The 15,124-nt window shown below is 35.3% G+C and overlaps 1 protein-coding gene across 5 annotated transcripts in view; it reads right to left on the reverse strand.

The window, feature by feature from the left end:
* Window positions 1-15,124, reverse strand: part of COP1 (COP1 E3 ubiquitin ligase) — a 244,434-nt gene that overhangs the window by 149,457 nt on the left and 79,853 nt on the right. For all 5 annotated transcript variants that reach the window (XR_003209552.2, XR_003209550.2, XR_003209551.2 and 2 more), the window contains one exon: window positions 10,563-10,620. Coding sequence is in view for 1 of the 5 variants with exons in the window: in XM_025877828.2 (XP_025733613.1) it covers window positions 10,563-10,620 (58 nt within the window). In the remaining 4 variants the exon portion in view is untranslated. The remainder of the gene's footprint in view (window positions 1-10,562; window positions 10,621-15,124) is intronic.

A 15,124-nucleotide genomic window follows, 5' to 3' on the forward strand; every position in this document is an offset into this window, starting at 1 on the left:
GGAGAGAAATAGCAAGCATTAAAGAATAATAAAGATAAATACTAATTAAATTAGTGATAAGAATTTTAAAATATAACTGTATGCTATCTGCAAAAAAAAAAAAACACTGAAAACATAAAGACACTAAATATCTGGAAGTAATAACATGAAAAATAATGTACTAGGCAAATTTAATCAAAGGAGAAAAAAAATCAAGATGAAAAAGCATTAATGGAAATGGAAATGGAAACAGCACCTGGAAATGCAAAACTCTCAACTTAATAATTGTATACCCAGTACACACATAATAGCACAGCTTCAAAAATATATAAAGCAAAAATTCCTAAAGAAATTGACAAACCCACCAACATAGCAGATTAACCTCATCAACTCAACTGAGAAAATGATATGACCTAGTTTAAAAGCTTAATTTAATGAATACATATAAAACACTGTACCCAATGAGAAACACATATTCTTCTTAAGCATACATGGAACATTTACAAAATTGGCCATGTGCTGTATCACTGAATATGTTTATAATCTCAACAGGGCAGAATTTCTTAAATGAAACACAAAGGGCATTAATTATAGAAGTTACAAATTCAGTAACTCAAATTAAGAACTTCTGTTCATCAAAACCCAACATTAGAGGCAAGAGGTTACAAACTGTAAAATGATCTTCGCAACATTCGCAACACCTAAGAAACAAGCTATTACTACTTTGAACATATATTAAAGCTTCTACAAGTAAATAAACAGAAGACCAATATTTAAAAATTGAGAAAAGACATGAAATGCTATTTCACAAAAAGTAAAGGCCAATAAATAAAACATGCTGGCTTTAGAGTGTCAGAAAAATAAGAATTAAAACCACAACTAACCTCTTTTCTTATCCACTAAAGTGGCAACCATTTACAGGTTCAATAGTACTGACAAGGATGTGGAGAAATGAACTCATATACTTTTGTGGTAGGAGCTTTATATTAATAAAAAGACTTTGAAAACAATTTGATATTATTGCAAAATACAAAAACCACTGATGTGTCTACCCTGTCATCCTCACTTCCTCTCCCAGGTACAAAATCTAGGGAAACTCTTGCACCTGTACATCAGGAGACATGAACAAAGATGCCCTTCATAGCAAAAATAAAAACTCTACAAAAACTCAAATGTAGACAGACTGCACAACTGATAAATTGTGGTACATTAACAAAATGGAATATTATACCTTAGTGAAGATGAATCAACTACATCCACAGACATTAGGAACTAATCTTTGAAAAAACAAATCTCAAAAAACTACATACTATCATTGTTAGAAAGTCTACATATAGCCAAACCAAATAATATAGAGATACATATATGTACAGTAAAACTATTTTAAAAAATCAACACACTGTAAACAGAAATATCAGAAAAGTAATTAGTTCTGGACATAAGGTAAGGTGATGAAATTTGTCAGAAGCACAGGGGTAACTTGAATGGTTCTAGTAATTAACATTAAGAGCTCAGTTCAGTGTTTCTTTTATTGTAATTGTGCTTCTATTTACATATTCATGAAATATATTCCTTTTTTTTTAAGATTTTTTTTATTTATTTATTGAGAGAGAGAGAGAATGATAGAGAGCATGAGAGGGGGGAGGGTCAGAGGGAGAAGCAGACTCCCTGCTGAGCAGGGAGCCCGATGCGGGACTCGATCCCGGGACTCCAGGATCATGACCTGAGCCGAAGGCAGTTGCTTAACCAACTGAGCCACCCAGGCGCCCCGAAATATATTCCTTTTTATGTACCAACATAATTTTTATAAATTCTGAGGGGAAGAATCTGGATTTTTTTTTTTTTTAAGATTTTATTTGTCAGCCAGAGAGAGAGAGAGAGAGAGAGCACACACAAGCAGGGGGAGCAGCAGGCTTCCCGCTGAGCAAGGAGCCCATGTGGGACTCGATCCCAGGACCCTAGGATCATGACCTGAGCCCAGGGCAGACGCTTAACAGACTGAGCCACCCAGGCGTCCCCAAGAATCTGGATTTTTTAAAAAGGGATCTTGCTCAATGGAAACACAGAAAAGATTTTAGTCTGAAAGATTTAGTCTGAGAATGATTACAATAACAAAAACCAAGAATATAACAAAGAAGCAATCAAAACCACTGTTTGCCTTCCAGGTTTTACTGCAATTTTTCACAATTATTTTGCTATTTACTCTTAGCTTTTCTTGAATTTATTTTTTCAGTGCAATTCCTTTCTAATCCATCCAAAATTAGATTGCTTTGTAATTCTTGGTAAAAATGCATTGCTTAGCTCATTGCCATATGTTAACTGTTAAATTTAAAAATAACATTAATATAAATGAAGAGAAATACACTAATTGTGAAGGGACAGATGTTTAAGAATATGAACTGGCTGTAAATAATCTACAAGGCCAATCATCAGAATGAATACCTTCAGGATAAGGTCTAGATCTATAGGTAGGATATAAATATGGTTAAAAATCAAAATGAAATGTTCATCACTTGTGTTGATCTAGATTACTGCTAAATAAAAATGGCCACATTTACCAAATGTCTGACTTATTCCACTTATACCATTGTGTATATATAGACACCTTCTCTATCCATTCATCCATTAAAGGAGAGAGATACTGAAACAGAGACATGTTTTATATATATATATGTTTTATACATATATGAAATATATATGATTGTATAAATATTATGTATTATATACTGAGCAGCATGGATTAATCTCAGCTAGTCTGAATTGCCCACATGGTTATCTCTAGACTCCTGCCTACATTACGGAATGTATTCACTAAAGAAAGATAAAATGATATTCTGTACCATAAGTCAGTGAGTTGTTCTGGAACAAAATATATTAGTCTGTCAGCATTGTTTAGTAATAATAAATGAATTTATGATTTGTACACGGTTTCAGTGGAGTCTTTAAAGGCTGGTCATGTAACTATAATGTACTGTCTATGTGACATATTTAAAATAAGAGATCCTGACCACAAGCCAACTTTGGATTCCTACTACTGAAGTACTTGAGACACAAGCCAGGAGTATTTCTAAACCTGGAGACAAAGCAGTTCCTGTGTGACCCAGTCTGGAAGGACAAAGAAGCCTGGACCTGAAATCGCCAGACCCCTTTCAATGAGTATCCTCCTTCTGCTTGGCTGTATGGTATCCACTGCCTTTAATCAAGCTGTTCCAAAAGTATAAACTATTTGACTCCTGTGAGTCCTTTCATTAATCAAACACTTAAGGTGATTAATATGTAATTAACACATATATATCTGTATAGATAACATAACATATATTATATATACACATACATATGTCTCCTAGGTCTCTCTGTCCACTGAAAAGGCCTACAAGCACTGACATTCGAGGACCAATGAGCACACTTAAAACCCAGATCTTGGTATTTAAATAACATTCTCCATTAAAAGAAAATGGGGTTTCTTGGATACATCACTGATTCCAGGACTGGGGCAAGGGGATGCTGCAACATCTTAATGTCTAAGAATGTAAGAAGGTACTTAAAGAATGATAGGAACATGTCAAAAGAACATGGAAATCAACTTCAAAGAGTCCCAACCAGCCAAACATGGGACAATTTAAGTTAAAAATGATTAACAGAGAGGTGCCTAGGTGGCTCAGTCGTTAAGCATCTGCCTTTGGCTCAGGTCATGATCCCAGGGTCCTGGGATCGAGCCCCGCATCGGGCTCCCTGCTCAGCGGGAAGCCTGCTTCTCCCTTTCCCACTCCCCCTGCTTGTGTTCCTGGCTCTCGCTGTGTCTCTCTCTGTCAAATAAACAGATAAAATATTTTTTAAAAAATGATTAACAGAATGAATTAGGAATCCATAAATCCATAAGGATATAAACAAAGAGGAAGAAAAGGTCTTTCTTACAGTAGAAATGCTAACTAATAAATGTGGAATAAGGAATTAAAAATTATCATTAATTATCATTTGAGCAATAGCCGTATCAATAACTATTTCAAGTAAGATTTATTAATAGCACAGAAGAGAGAAAATGGTAATTTTACAGTAGAGAAATATGACAGGTACCACCTTAATAAAGTGATCAGAGTTAACATCATCAGTATTGAGCAAAGAGGTATCCTATGCACCCAGATATGAGAAACTAACACAGAAGGGTGCAACTCTGTAGTATTCCTGGTTAAAATGGATAATCTGTATTGAGTCCTAAGAAAACATCTGACAAACTCACAGTGAGGGATGTTCTACAAAATAACATACTCTTCAAAAATGTCAGTGTAATGTAAGACTGAGGAACGATAAGAATTTTAAGGAGATTAGAGAAGCATGACAACAAAATGCAACAAGTGATTGTAGATTAGTACTGAACAAGGAAAGTTTTTTCTTTCTGCTAAAAAAGAGTATTTATTAATGGTATTAATGGCAAAACTGCTGAAATTTAAATAAGTTATCTTAAATAATATTAATGATAATTTCCTGATTTTGCTAACTATACTAAGGATATATAATAATTCTAAAGCAAAATCAACAGGTACTTATAAAAGTCCAGAGGTATAAAATATTTGTTTCTGGTTTCACTTACATTATACTGTTAACACATTTTTTAATTCAACTATAAACATTTTATTTAAGAGGAGCACCTGGGTGGCTCAGTCGCTTAAGCATCTGCCTTCAACTCAGGTCATGATCCCAAGGTCCTGGGATCGAGCCCCAGGTCGGGCTCCTTGCTCTGCAGAGAGCCTGCTTCACTCTCTCTCCCTCTCTGCCTGCCATTCCCTGTGCTTGTGCACACACTCTCTCTTGCTCTAATAAATAAATAAAATCTTAAAAAAGAATTTTTATTTAAGAGTAATAAAATCCTATAGCTGTACCATAGTTTCTCTAGGTATTCTATTATGATTGGGAGTATTTATTTTCCCAGAATTTTTACCTACATAAATAATACTAGCATATAATCTTTACACAGTACTTTGAATCATTTCTTATAATAAATTTCTATCCATATAATGATAAACTCACATTTTCAGCTTTCGTCTTATGTATACATTGCCAAATACTCTTCCTAGATTACCAACTCTCTTCCCTTCCCTTTCCCTCTCCCAAACTCACGCACAACCACACACAGCAAAGAGTATTTACAATTTTGAAAAGTTCTGAACCATAGCTATTAGGTGACTCCTCTGAACCTTGTATTACTTCATATTTTGTTTTATTATTTGGGAAAGTGAGTATTATTTCATATGTGACCGGGCCATTTGAATTTTCACGTTTTTTGAATTTTCACCTTTTTTGAATTTTCACTCTTTTTTTTTTGCCATTTTTTCTTTTTTTTACCCTATTTGGAGCTTTCATCAAAAAGACGAAATGGGGGCACCTGAGTGGCTCAGTTGGTTAAGCAACTGCCTTCGGCTCAGGTCATGATCCTGGAGTCCTGGGATCGAGTCCTGCATCGGGCTCCCTGCTCAGCAGGTAGTCTGCTTCTCCCTCTGACCCTCCCCCCTCTCATGCTCTATCTCATTCTCTCTCTCAAATAAAATAAAATAAAATAAAATCTTTAAAAAAAAAAAAGATGAAATGGATATAAAAAGCTTTCGTTATTTTGAAGCAACTAAACCAATTACCTAGCGTACTTAAAATACCTTTCCTAGTTTTTTAAAATGTTGTTCACTGTTAAAATTCTGTTTATGTAAGATATAGCCTTCTTTCTTAATTTCTACAATCCTATTAGTATTTATCTCATTATTTAGCTGATTTAGACTCTCACAGTAAGTGGTTTTCCACAAATGGTTTGGTTTCCTGGCTATCACAACACCATTTACTTAATCCCCACTTTCCCCACTGATCTGCGTAACCACCTTTACCACAGGCTAATAAATTCTTCATTACCTTTGAGTTCGATTTTAAATTTTATTGTGCTCCTTTTGTTACAGCAGTCTTAGAATACATTTTAATAATTTATTGGGTAAATGCCCTTGTGATTATTATACCTCTGAATCCATTCATCCTACTAATGAACTTTAAAGTCGGTCACACTCCCTGCACTCTTAAAAAATATTGAGATTTTTATGGAATCACATTAAATTAATAATTATGGCAACTGGTCTATTCAAATTGTCCTATAATTACTTTAATCTCAATATTTTTAATTTTTCTTAAAAATTATATATTTCATTAAGACTCATTTTAATAGTATGCATAAGCACTGTCTAAATTATTTTAATCTACTACATATTATAAATCAATTTCAACTATATATTGAAACATTTTATATGAGCGCTTTGTCTCCCTCTACACTCACCATCTTAAGATTTTTCCCAGCTTTGGGGCACCTGGGCGGCTCACTCAGTTAAGTGTCCACTCTTGGTTTTCTAGGGTTGTGATCTCAAGATCGTGAGATCGAGTCTCACATCAGCTCCACGCTCAGTGTGGAGTCCGCTTGAGATTCTCTCTCCCTCTCCCCCTGCCCCTCCTGCTTGTGTACTCTCTCTGTCTCTCTCTCTCTCTCCCGCTCTCTAAAATAAATGGATAAATCTTTAAAAACAAAAACAAAAACAGGGGTGGCTCAGTCATTAAGCGTCTGCCTTCGGTTCAGGTCATGATCTCAGTGTCCTGGGATCGAGCCCTGCATCGGGCTCCCTGCTCGGTGGGAAGCCTGTTTCTCCCTCTCCCACTCCCCCTGCTTGTGTTCCCTCTTCTGCTGTGTCTCTCTCTGTCAAATAAATAAAAAATAAAATCCTATCTTTAAAAAAAAAAACAATAAATGGGGGCGCCTGGGTGGCTCAGTCGTTAAGCGTCTGCCTTCGGCTCAGGTCATGATCCCAGGGTCCTGGGATCAAGTCCCACGCCAGGCTCCCTGCTCAGCGGGAAGCCTGCTTCTCCCTCTCCCACTCCCCCTGCATTGTGTTCCCTCTCTAGCTATGTCTCTGTCAAATAAATAAAATCTTAAAAAAAAAAAACAATAAATGTATAGCCTTTGATACAAAGAATAAAGTGAGACAAGTACCTATTCAACCAAGTTTAACTGGTCTCACTCAAAAAAAAACAAAACACAAAGTCTTTATAATGGCCTAAGAAAGTCATGTGCCAAGTGGCCTCTGTTAAGTTTTATCTCATTTCTACTTTTCTCCCCACTGATTACTCCTCTCCAGCCACAACAGACTTCTAAACTATGTCAGGCATGCTCCTACCTCAGAGCTCATTTACTTATTAACCCTCTTCCCAGAACCTGGGAATCCCAGTGATACTCACATGGGCTTGCTCCCCCTCCACTTTGTTCAAAGGTAGTCTACTTTTATTACTATAAGTATCTCTCCTACTGGAAGCTTCGTTACAGCAGAGGTCTTTGTTTTGTGTTTGTTCAATCATGTATCCCCAGAGCCTGTAATAGTGCCTGGTATATAGCAGGTACTCCAAAACATAAATACATAAATAATTTAAATTTTTTTAAAAAATCTCTTGGTTGAATAAATGGGTATTTAAAAGCATAGGCTCTGAAGCCATAATGCCTGAGTTAAAATCTCAGCATCCTCCTCTTATTAGTTATGTTACCTTTAGCAACCTCCTTAACTTCCGTATGCCACAGTTTTCTCCTCAATAAAATAAAAAATAATAGTAATAGTACTTACCTCATAGGGAAGTTCGGAGAATTAAAGTAGGTAATGCATGTAAAGTACCTTAATTACTTTAATATTCATGAACAGTAAGTGTAAAATAATGACGACTATGACTATTATTACTACTTTAATTCATTCTTGAGATATACTTCAAAATCTTCCACCATGTTTAAGTTTTAATTAATTTTCCAAAAATTTATATCAATTTTTGCTTTATATAAACTCCAATGTTATACTATGTCACACAAATTATTACTACTTTGGAGAAATATCACTTTTCTTTATGTGAAAAATGTTATCTTTTATGTTTTTCTCCTTGAGTTCTATTTTGGTAATGCACTTTTCTTTCTTTTGTTCTTGTTTTAGTTTTTACTATATTCTTTAGTATTCTTACATTTGACAGGCTTATCCTTAACTATTCCTTTATTTTCCATCCTTTTTTTGTCAATTTGCTTTAGGTCTATCTGTTCTAAAGAACATAGCTAGAAACGAAGGGTAGGCCTTCAGCACAATATGTCCTATCAGTTCTATCCCATAAACACTAGTAGGATTTCCTCCTCAACAACTTCCCTGTCCTCCAGCAGATGCTACGGTTGGAGTCATCCAGGAGACCCAGGCTTTGTCATCCTTAGGCACACTTCATACTCTCATGTTAGGCAGCCTTCCTAAGTATTTTTTTAATCCTCTATAAATTCTTTTAAGTTTTCAGTGTGAGGATAATAATAGGTCAATGGGATTTCTGGTGAGTGAAGGTTGGAGAGAGATTAACACACTGACTGGCTCAGTATACTATCTCAAACCAGAAATCTCTTTATTACCTGATAATATCAAGTGCTGCTCTAAAAATTAAAACAAATAAACCAAAAAACAAAAAAAAATCTATTCTTACTACTTTTCTTTTTCACCCAGATTCAACTTCTATTGTTTCTAGCTCACTGCTAGAAATTCAATTAAATATTATGTAAATGGCAATTACAGAAAAACCTTTTCTTGTTCCTCTATGAAGAGACTGTCAATGCCCTGCAGCCAAAGACCAACAGAAACACACACCTGTAGCTGAACAAGTTTTAATTATCGCTCACTGAAACAAAGAATATAACACACTGTGGGTAAGAGAGAGGTATCTCAGTTAAGAGCCAACTTATAGGATACAGGCTCATGTTAAGTGTTTGGGGGAGGGCTGTGGATGGGATGCTTTCAAGAAGTGGGGGTAATTCTGTGGTTGAGTATCTAGAAGGACAGAACACTACAGTAACACTAAAGTTGTAAATAGTAAAGCAACAGCAATTGTTCATATTAGCCAGGACATTAGTGTCTGGTATTTTTGGGGGCTTGCATGGTGACTTTGTTTTTATATGTGCTTAGACAGTTTATGAAGTGACCTTATATTTGTTTTACTTCATCACAGTCACAGAATGGATTTATCTGATGTTGATGTTTTGTGAGATTAGGGTCAAAAGGAAAACAGCAAGGTCCAACTGTGAATACAAAGCTATTTCCAGATTCAAAGACTGCTTTTTCCTCTCAAGTTTTTAAGGTATGTTTCAACTTAATGCTTTAAAATTTCTCCTGATATATCCCATTATGTTTTATAAAAACAAGAAGATCAGGCACCCGGGTGGCTCAGTTAGTTAAGTGACTGCCTTCAGCTCAGGTCATGATCCCGGAGTCCTGGGATCAAGTCCCACATCCGGCTCCCTGCTCGGCACAGAGTCTGCTTCTCCCTCCTACCCTACCCCCTCTTGTGCTCTCTCTCTCAAATAAATAAATAAAATAAAAATCTTTAAAGAAAAAAAAGAAACAAGAAGATCAGGTGTTTTCACTGTTGTTCAGAAAGAGATGCGAACTAATCTATGAACTTAATATAAAACAATAGGCCAAATGCATGCATATGAAGATAACACAGGATGTTCAGAGTAGTTATACCAACTAACCATGAAAGTAATAGAAGTGGTCACCTAAGTAGTGGGAAAAGGAAAACACAAACAAAAGCTGCATGATCCAAAAGAATTTTCTTTTCACTTTGATAAAAATAACCACACTACACATAAAGCGAATATACAAATGAACATGCATTTAAAAACACCTCATTGTTTCCCTCTTACTATGAAGGATAATAGTAAGACAATTTCTACAATCTGAATAAGATACAGGGATTAGATAATAGCATTGTATCCATGTTAACTTTTTGAATTTTAAAATATATTGTAATTACATAAGACAATACCCTTGTTTTTAAGGAAATACACACTAAAGTATTTCGAGGTAAAGGATCATTATGTCTGTACCCAACTCAAACAATGCAGAGAAGAAAATTTATGTGTGCATAAGCAAAAGAGAGAATGAGAATGAACAAAAAAATGTGATCAAATGTTAACTTTTAGACAACTTTTAGACAATCTAGATAAAGGACATAAAGGAATTCCTTTTACCACTTTGGTTATTTTTCTCTAAGTCTGAAAGTCAAAAAAAAAAAAAAGTCCAGCCTCAAAATTAGATTTGACAAATACCAGCATCCCCAAGTTAAAGATGCAGAAAGTAAACGTCAAAACAATCATACCATTAATTAGAAGAGAGGTAAAGCTGAAGTCTATTTTACTCAAATCTGTAGTTTACTTCCCACAGAAAAGCTTAACATTTCCAACATAATGATGAGTAATTCATCAATAGATTATAAAGATCCCTGAGAAAAACAATGTGCTGATTATTCATAATTTCATCTTACAGTATTTCCTTCCTCTCAAGGTCTCATGTTACTAGTATTCAAAAAAATTTTTTTGACTCATCATTTAGCACATAAATAGCTGTTTATGCATCAGAACTATCTAAGTCCCAATCAATGCCACAGCACTCAAAACAGTTACGTTTGTGACAGGACATTCCAGTAAACTAATCTATGACTTTAAAACTCAGATGATTATATTCATTGTACCACAAAAACATACTGCTAAATATATCATTTACCTGAGAACTGCCACTGAAACCAGGAGGTTGGCTGTATTCTGTAGAATCAATAATACTACTGCAAAATGAAGAGAGAAAAATATGATTTCAGTGTTTACATTATTCTAGCAACAGAAAAAGTAAATCTAAAATACATCATATCTAAATCCAGTATTTCTTATTTCTAAGCAAAGAAAATATTTATTGCCAATAACTTAGATACCAAATAAATGCATAACCCATAAACAATCAGCAAATAAACAATTTATAAACCCTTCACCCCACCACCTTAAACAAACACACCATGAAAGAATATCAATAGGAAATAATCACAAAACAAGTGTATACAGAAATGTATCTGCTTCAATTTCATTTTCAGATAGGAACACTATTTAAGGAAAAAAGGACTTAAGAGTATTAGGAAAAGAGCACAAGCAATCCATCCAAGTTACAGTTGAGAGGTCCTGTTAGGCCACTAAAAAGCTACAGTGTCCTCAGACACATACTTTGTAACCACTCCATTTCCTCATCTTCAAAGTGAGATGAGTGGGGACTATCACTAGATTATCTAGAGTCCCTTCCAGGTCCAAAATATTACGATAAACATCTCATGTGAAGGAAAATTACCAAAGGAATAGAATAAATGATAACCCATAATCTTTTTTTCACAATCCAATACCTATATACTAGTTTTCTATACCTGATCAAAAACATAATCTGCTTTCTGCATTGGTTCTTTTTATTTGGTTGTAACGTCTCCGCATTTTTCTACATAAGTATAGAAGAATCTCTGAAACTATCTTTTTTTCCTATTAGTTCTATCTTTACCACGCCTATATTCTTCTCATCTCTAAATTAGCCTCTGAAGACCATTAACCCCTGAAAATGGCAAAACATCTATCAACCATGATAAACCATAGTTATTTACATTTTTAAAAATTCCCCTTCCCTATTACCACTACAAATAATATTTATATTGTCTACCCTAATGAAATTTAGGCAAGTGAAGGTATGGATTAAGTTGTCTATACACAAAATCATTCTTTAGTATTCAAATAACCCCAAAAGTTATAACATGAGAGGCATTCTTAAGGGCACACAGAGTGGGTGTGAATATTACCCTTGAGCAGCTAAATGACTCTGGGCAAGTTGTTAATCTTATTTGATCTCTAGTTTCTCCAACTACTAAATAAGGAAGAGACTTCAGAGAGGTGTGAAATTTGAAAAAGTATGTTCTCAGTATAATTCCAAAAAAAAAAACATTTGATATACTTTACCCTCTATTAACACATATAATTAGTCAATAAAATACAACCTCACATTTAAAAAAGTAAAAAAAAAAAGTACAATAAATTAGATGGAACTGTCCTCACAATAGTCTTAAAAAATGCAACACATACTAAAAGATCTTAATTCCTTGTGTTTCTAACTATTCCTACAGTAAGGCTCAATTATACAAGAAAGAGCCTTCAAAGCACTTACACTACAAATTAAAGAATTAACACAATCTTGTAATGGGTTGCTTTATGGGAAATATAACCAATGATCACCGTCCTTACAGAGTCATGCACTGGCATGACTAGATCATGTGCTACTTTTAGTATACTCCATCTAGGGACTAACAAGACTAAAAATGAAAAAACATGCATTCAAAATCTCTCTGTTCAGGGCCCCCCGGGTGGATCAGTTTAAGCGTCTGCCTTCAGCTCAGGTCATGATCCCAGGACCAAGCGCCACGTCAAGCAGGGTCTCAGGCGTCAGGCTCCCTGCTCAGGAGGAAGTCTGCTTCTCCCTCTCCCTCTGCCTCTGCCCCTCTCTCACTCTCTTTCAAATAAATAAATAATAAATCTTTTAAAAAACCAAAATCTCTCTGTTCCTTTTACTAATGAAATCTAATCCCCTAGCATTTTTATAAACATTAATAAAATTATGTAGCTGCATATTTAGAAGTCAGTAGAAGTCAGTAGCATTTCTAGATATTATTTTTTATGGTATTATAATTCAGATTGGATTGGAAGCCTGAATAATGATACTGATATATCAGTGTCTACAGTGAGATAACACTACGTGCCAAATACATATTTTTAAAAATACCCACCAATTTATAAAAGAAATTAAAATTATAGGTTTTAAATGGTATTTTATCAATAATGACTGCAGAGTTTGAAATTTATGTTCTATCAGATCTTAATCTTATTCACTAGGGAAAATTTATTGATGCATACAAAGACTACAACAGAAGAAATCTGAAAAACAAACCTCCTTAATTATTCTCTATAAAATGTGTGTTGTATACAAAGTTACATAAGTAGAAGGAAATATTAAAAAGCACTGACGGTCTGGGTCCTCTTGATTCTGGCGCTATACCACTTCTTAACTCTAAGTCAGCCACAGTCACCAAACAGTAATGACAACAATGACAGAAGCACTGTTATGTACTAGGCACTGACCTAAACCATTTAAACCCTCTTAACTCAAGGGGAACCCTCCTACACTGTTGGTGGGAATGCAAGCTGGTGCAACCACTCTGGAAAACAGTATGGAGGTTCCTCAAACAGTTGAAAATAGAGCTACCATACGATCCAGCAATTGCACTCCTGGGTATTTACCCCAAAGATACACATGTAGGGATCCAAAGGGGTACGTGCACCCCGATGTTTATAGCAGCAATGTCCACAATAGCCAAACTGTGGAAAGAGCCAAGATGCCCATCGACAGATGAATGGATAAAGAAGATGTGGTATATATACACAATGGAATATTATGCAACCATCAAAAGGAATGAGATCTTGCCATTTGCAATGACGTGGATGGAACTGGAGGGTGTTATGCTGAGTGAAATAAGTCAATCAGAGAAAGACATGTATCATATGACCTCACTGATATGAGGAATTCTTAATCTCAGGAAATAAACTGAGGGTTGCTGGAATGGTGGGGGGGTGGGAGGGATGGGGTGGCTGGGTGATAGACATTGGGGAGGGCATGTGCTATGGTGAGCGCTGTGAATTGTGCAAGACTGTTGAATCACAGATCTGTACCTCTGAAACAAATAATGCAATATATGTTAAGAAAAAAAAGAAGAAGATGATAGCAGGAGGGGAAGAATGAAGGGGAGTAAATCGGAGGGGGAGACGAACCATGAGAGAGGATGGACTCTGAAAAACAAACTGAGGGTTCTAGAGGGGAGGGGGGCGGGGGGATGGGTTAGCCTGGTGATGGGTATTAAAGAGGGCACGTCCTGCATGAAGCACTGGGTGTTATGCACAAACAATGAATCATGGAACACTACATCAAAAACTAATGATGTAATGTATGGTGATTAACATAACAATAAAAATTTAAAAAAAATAAACCCTCTTAACTCTAAGGTAGGTACTACTATCATTCCCATTTCTCAAATCAGGCACGGAGAGATTATGTATTTGGCCCAACATAACAAAGTTAGCAAACAGCTGGGTTAGGATTCAAACTCATGCAGTTAGGCTCCAGAACCACCATGCTATATCTATATTCCCTAGGCACATCATGTTCTCTAACTGAAAAGGGGGGAAATCTCCTGGATTAGTCACCCCAACTCACAGACATAATATAAGGAGAAAAGTGAAAGAATAGCAACCTATGAATATGAAAGAGAAACTATTATTTAAAATAAATGTCATTAAAGTTATAAAACTTTAATAAAAACACTGTAACAGCAAGGTCAAGAAGAAAATTTCAGCATAGTGACTAAAACTGATTTAAGAATAAATACATTTTAATCAAGATGGGGAAAATGAGTTGATAAAAAAAAGAAAGAAACCCCAATGTTTTCACTGGGAAAATGAGAAGCTTAGCTAAAAACAGAAATGAAAACTATGCAGCGTTAATTACAAGGGAATTACAAGGGAAATTCACAGCTGTGCAACTAGATGTCACACAACTACTCTCACTCAAACATTTGCCTCCAAAAACAAAGGTATATTTCATAGTTAAAAGGCAGACTAGTAAGTCAATTTCACATAGAAGCTATATCCATAATGAATAAGTAGCTTAGAGAAAATAGTGGTTCATTCTTGGTAAAAATACTAGATGACTACCTTTTGATTGGGCTTTTATTTGAAAAAGACGGTTCACATTTAAATTACCAATAGATACATTAGCTAATTAAATTATAGAGAATTTTTTATTCTGTGAGCAAACTATAGCATATTAAGATCATTTAAGGCTGAACATTAGGGGCACCTGGGTGACTCAGTCAGTTAAGCATCTGCCTTTGGCTCAGGTCATGATCCCAGAGTCCCGGGAATTGAGCACCGCATCAGGCTCCCTGCTCAGCAGGTAGTCTGCTTCTCCCTCTCCCTCTGCTTCTTCCCCTCCCCACCTTGTGCTCTCTCTCTTTCTCTCTCTCTCTCAAATAAATAAATAAAATGTTTTTAAAAGATCATTTAAGGCTGAACATTAAAAAAATAAATGAGGGTTTTAAATAAATAAGGGAACTGAATGGACAAAAAATTGCTATGTACACACATGAAATTAGACTAACTGCTGCTATTCATTTGTTCTTTCATTAGTATAAATTTAAGACAGAAGAATAAGCCTCTACA

This window comes from Callorhinus ursinus, unplaced genomic scaffold (assembly GCF_003265705.2).
Source record: "Callorhinus ursinus isolate GAN/ISIS: 27379988/994484 unplaced genomic scaffold, GSC_fseal_2.0 scaffold13, whole genome shotgun sequence".
Lineage (NCBI taxonomy): Eukaryota > Metazoa > Chordata > Mammalia > Carnivora > Otariidae > Callorhinus > Callorhinus ursinus.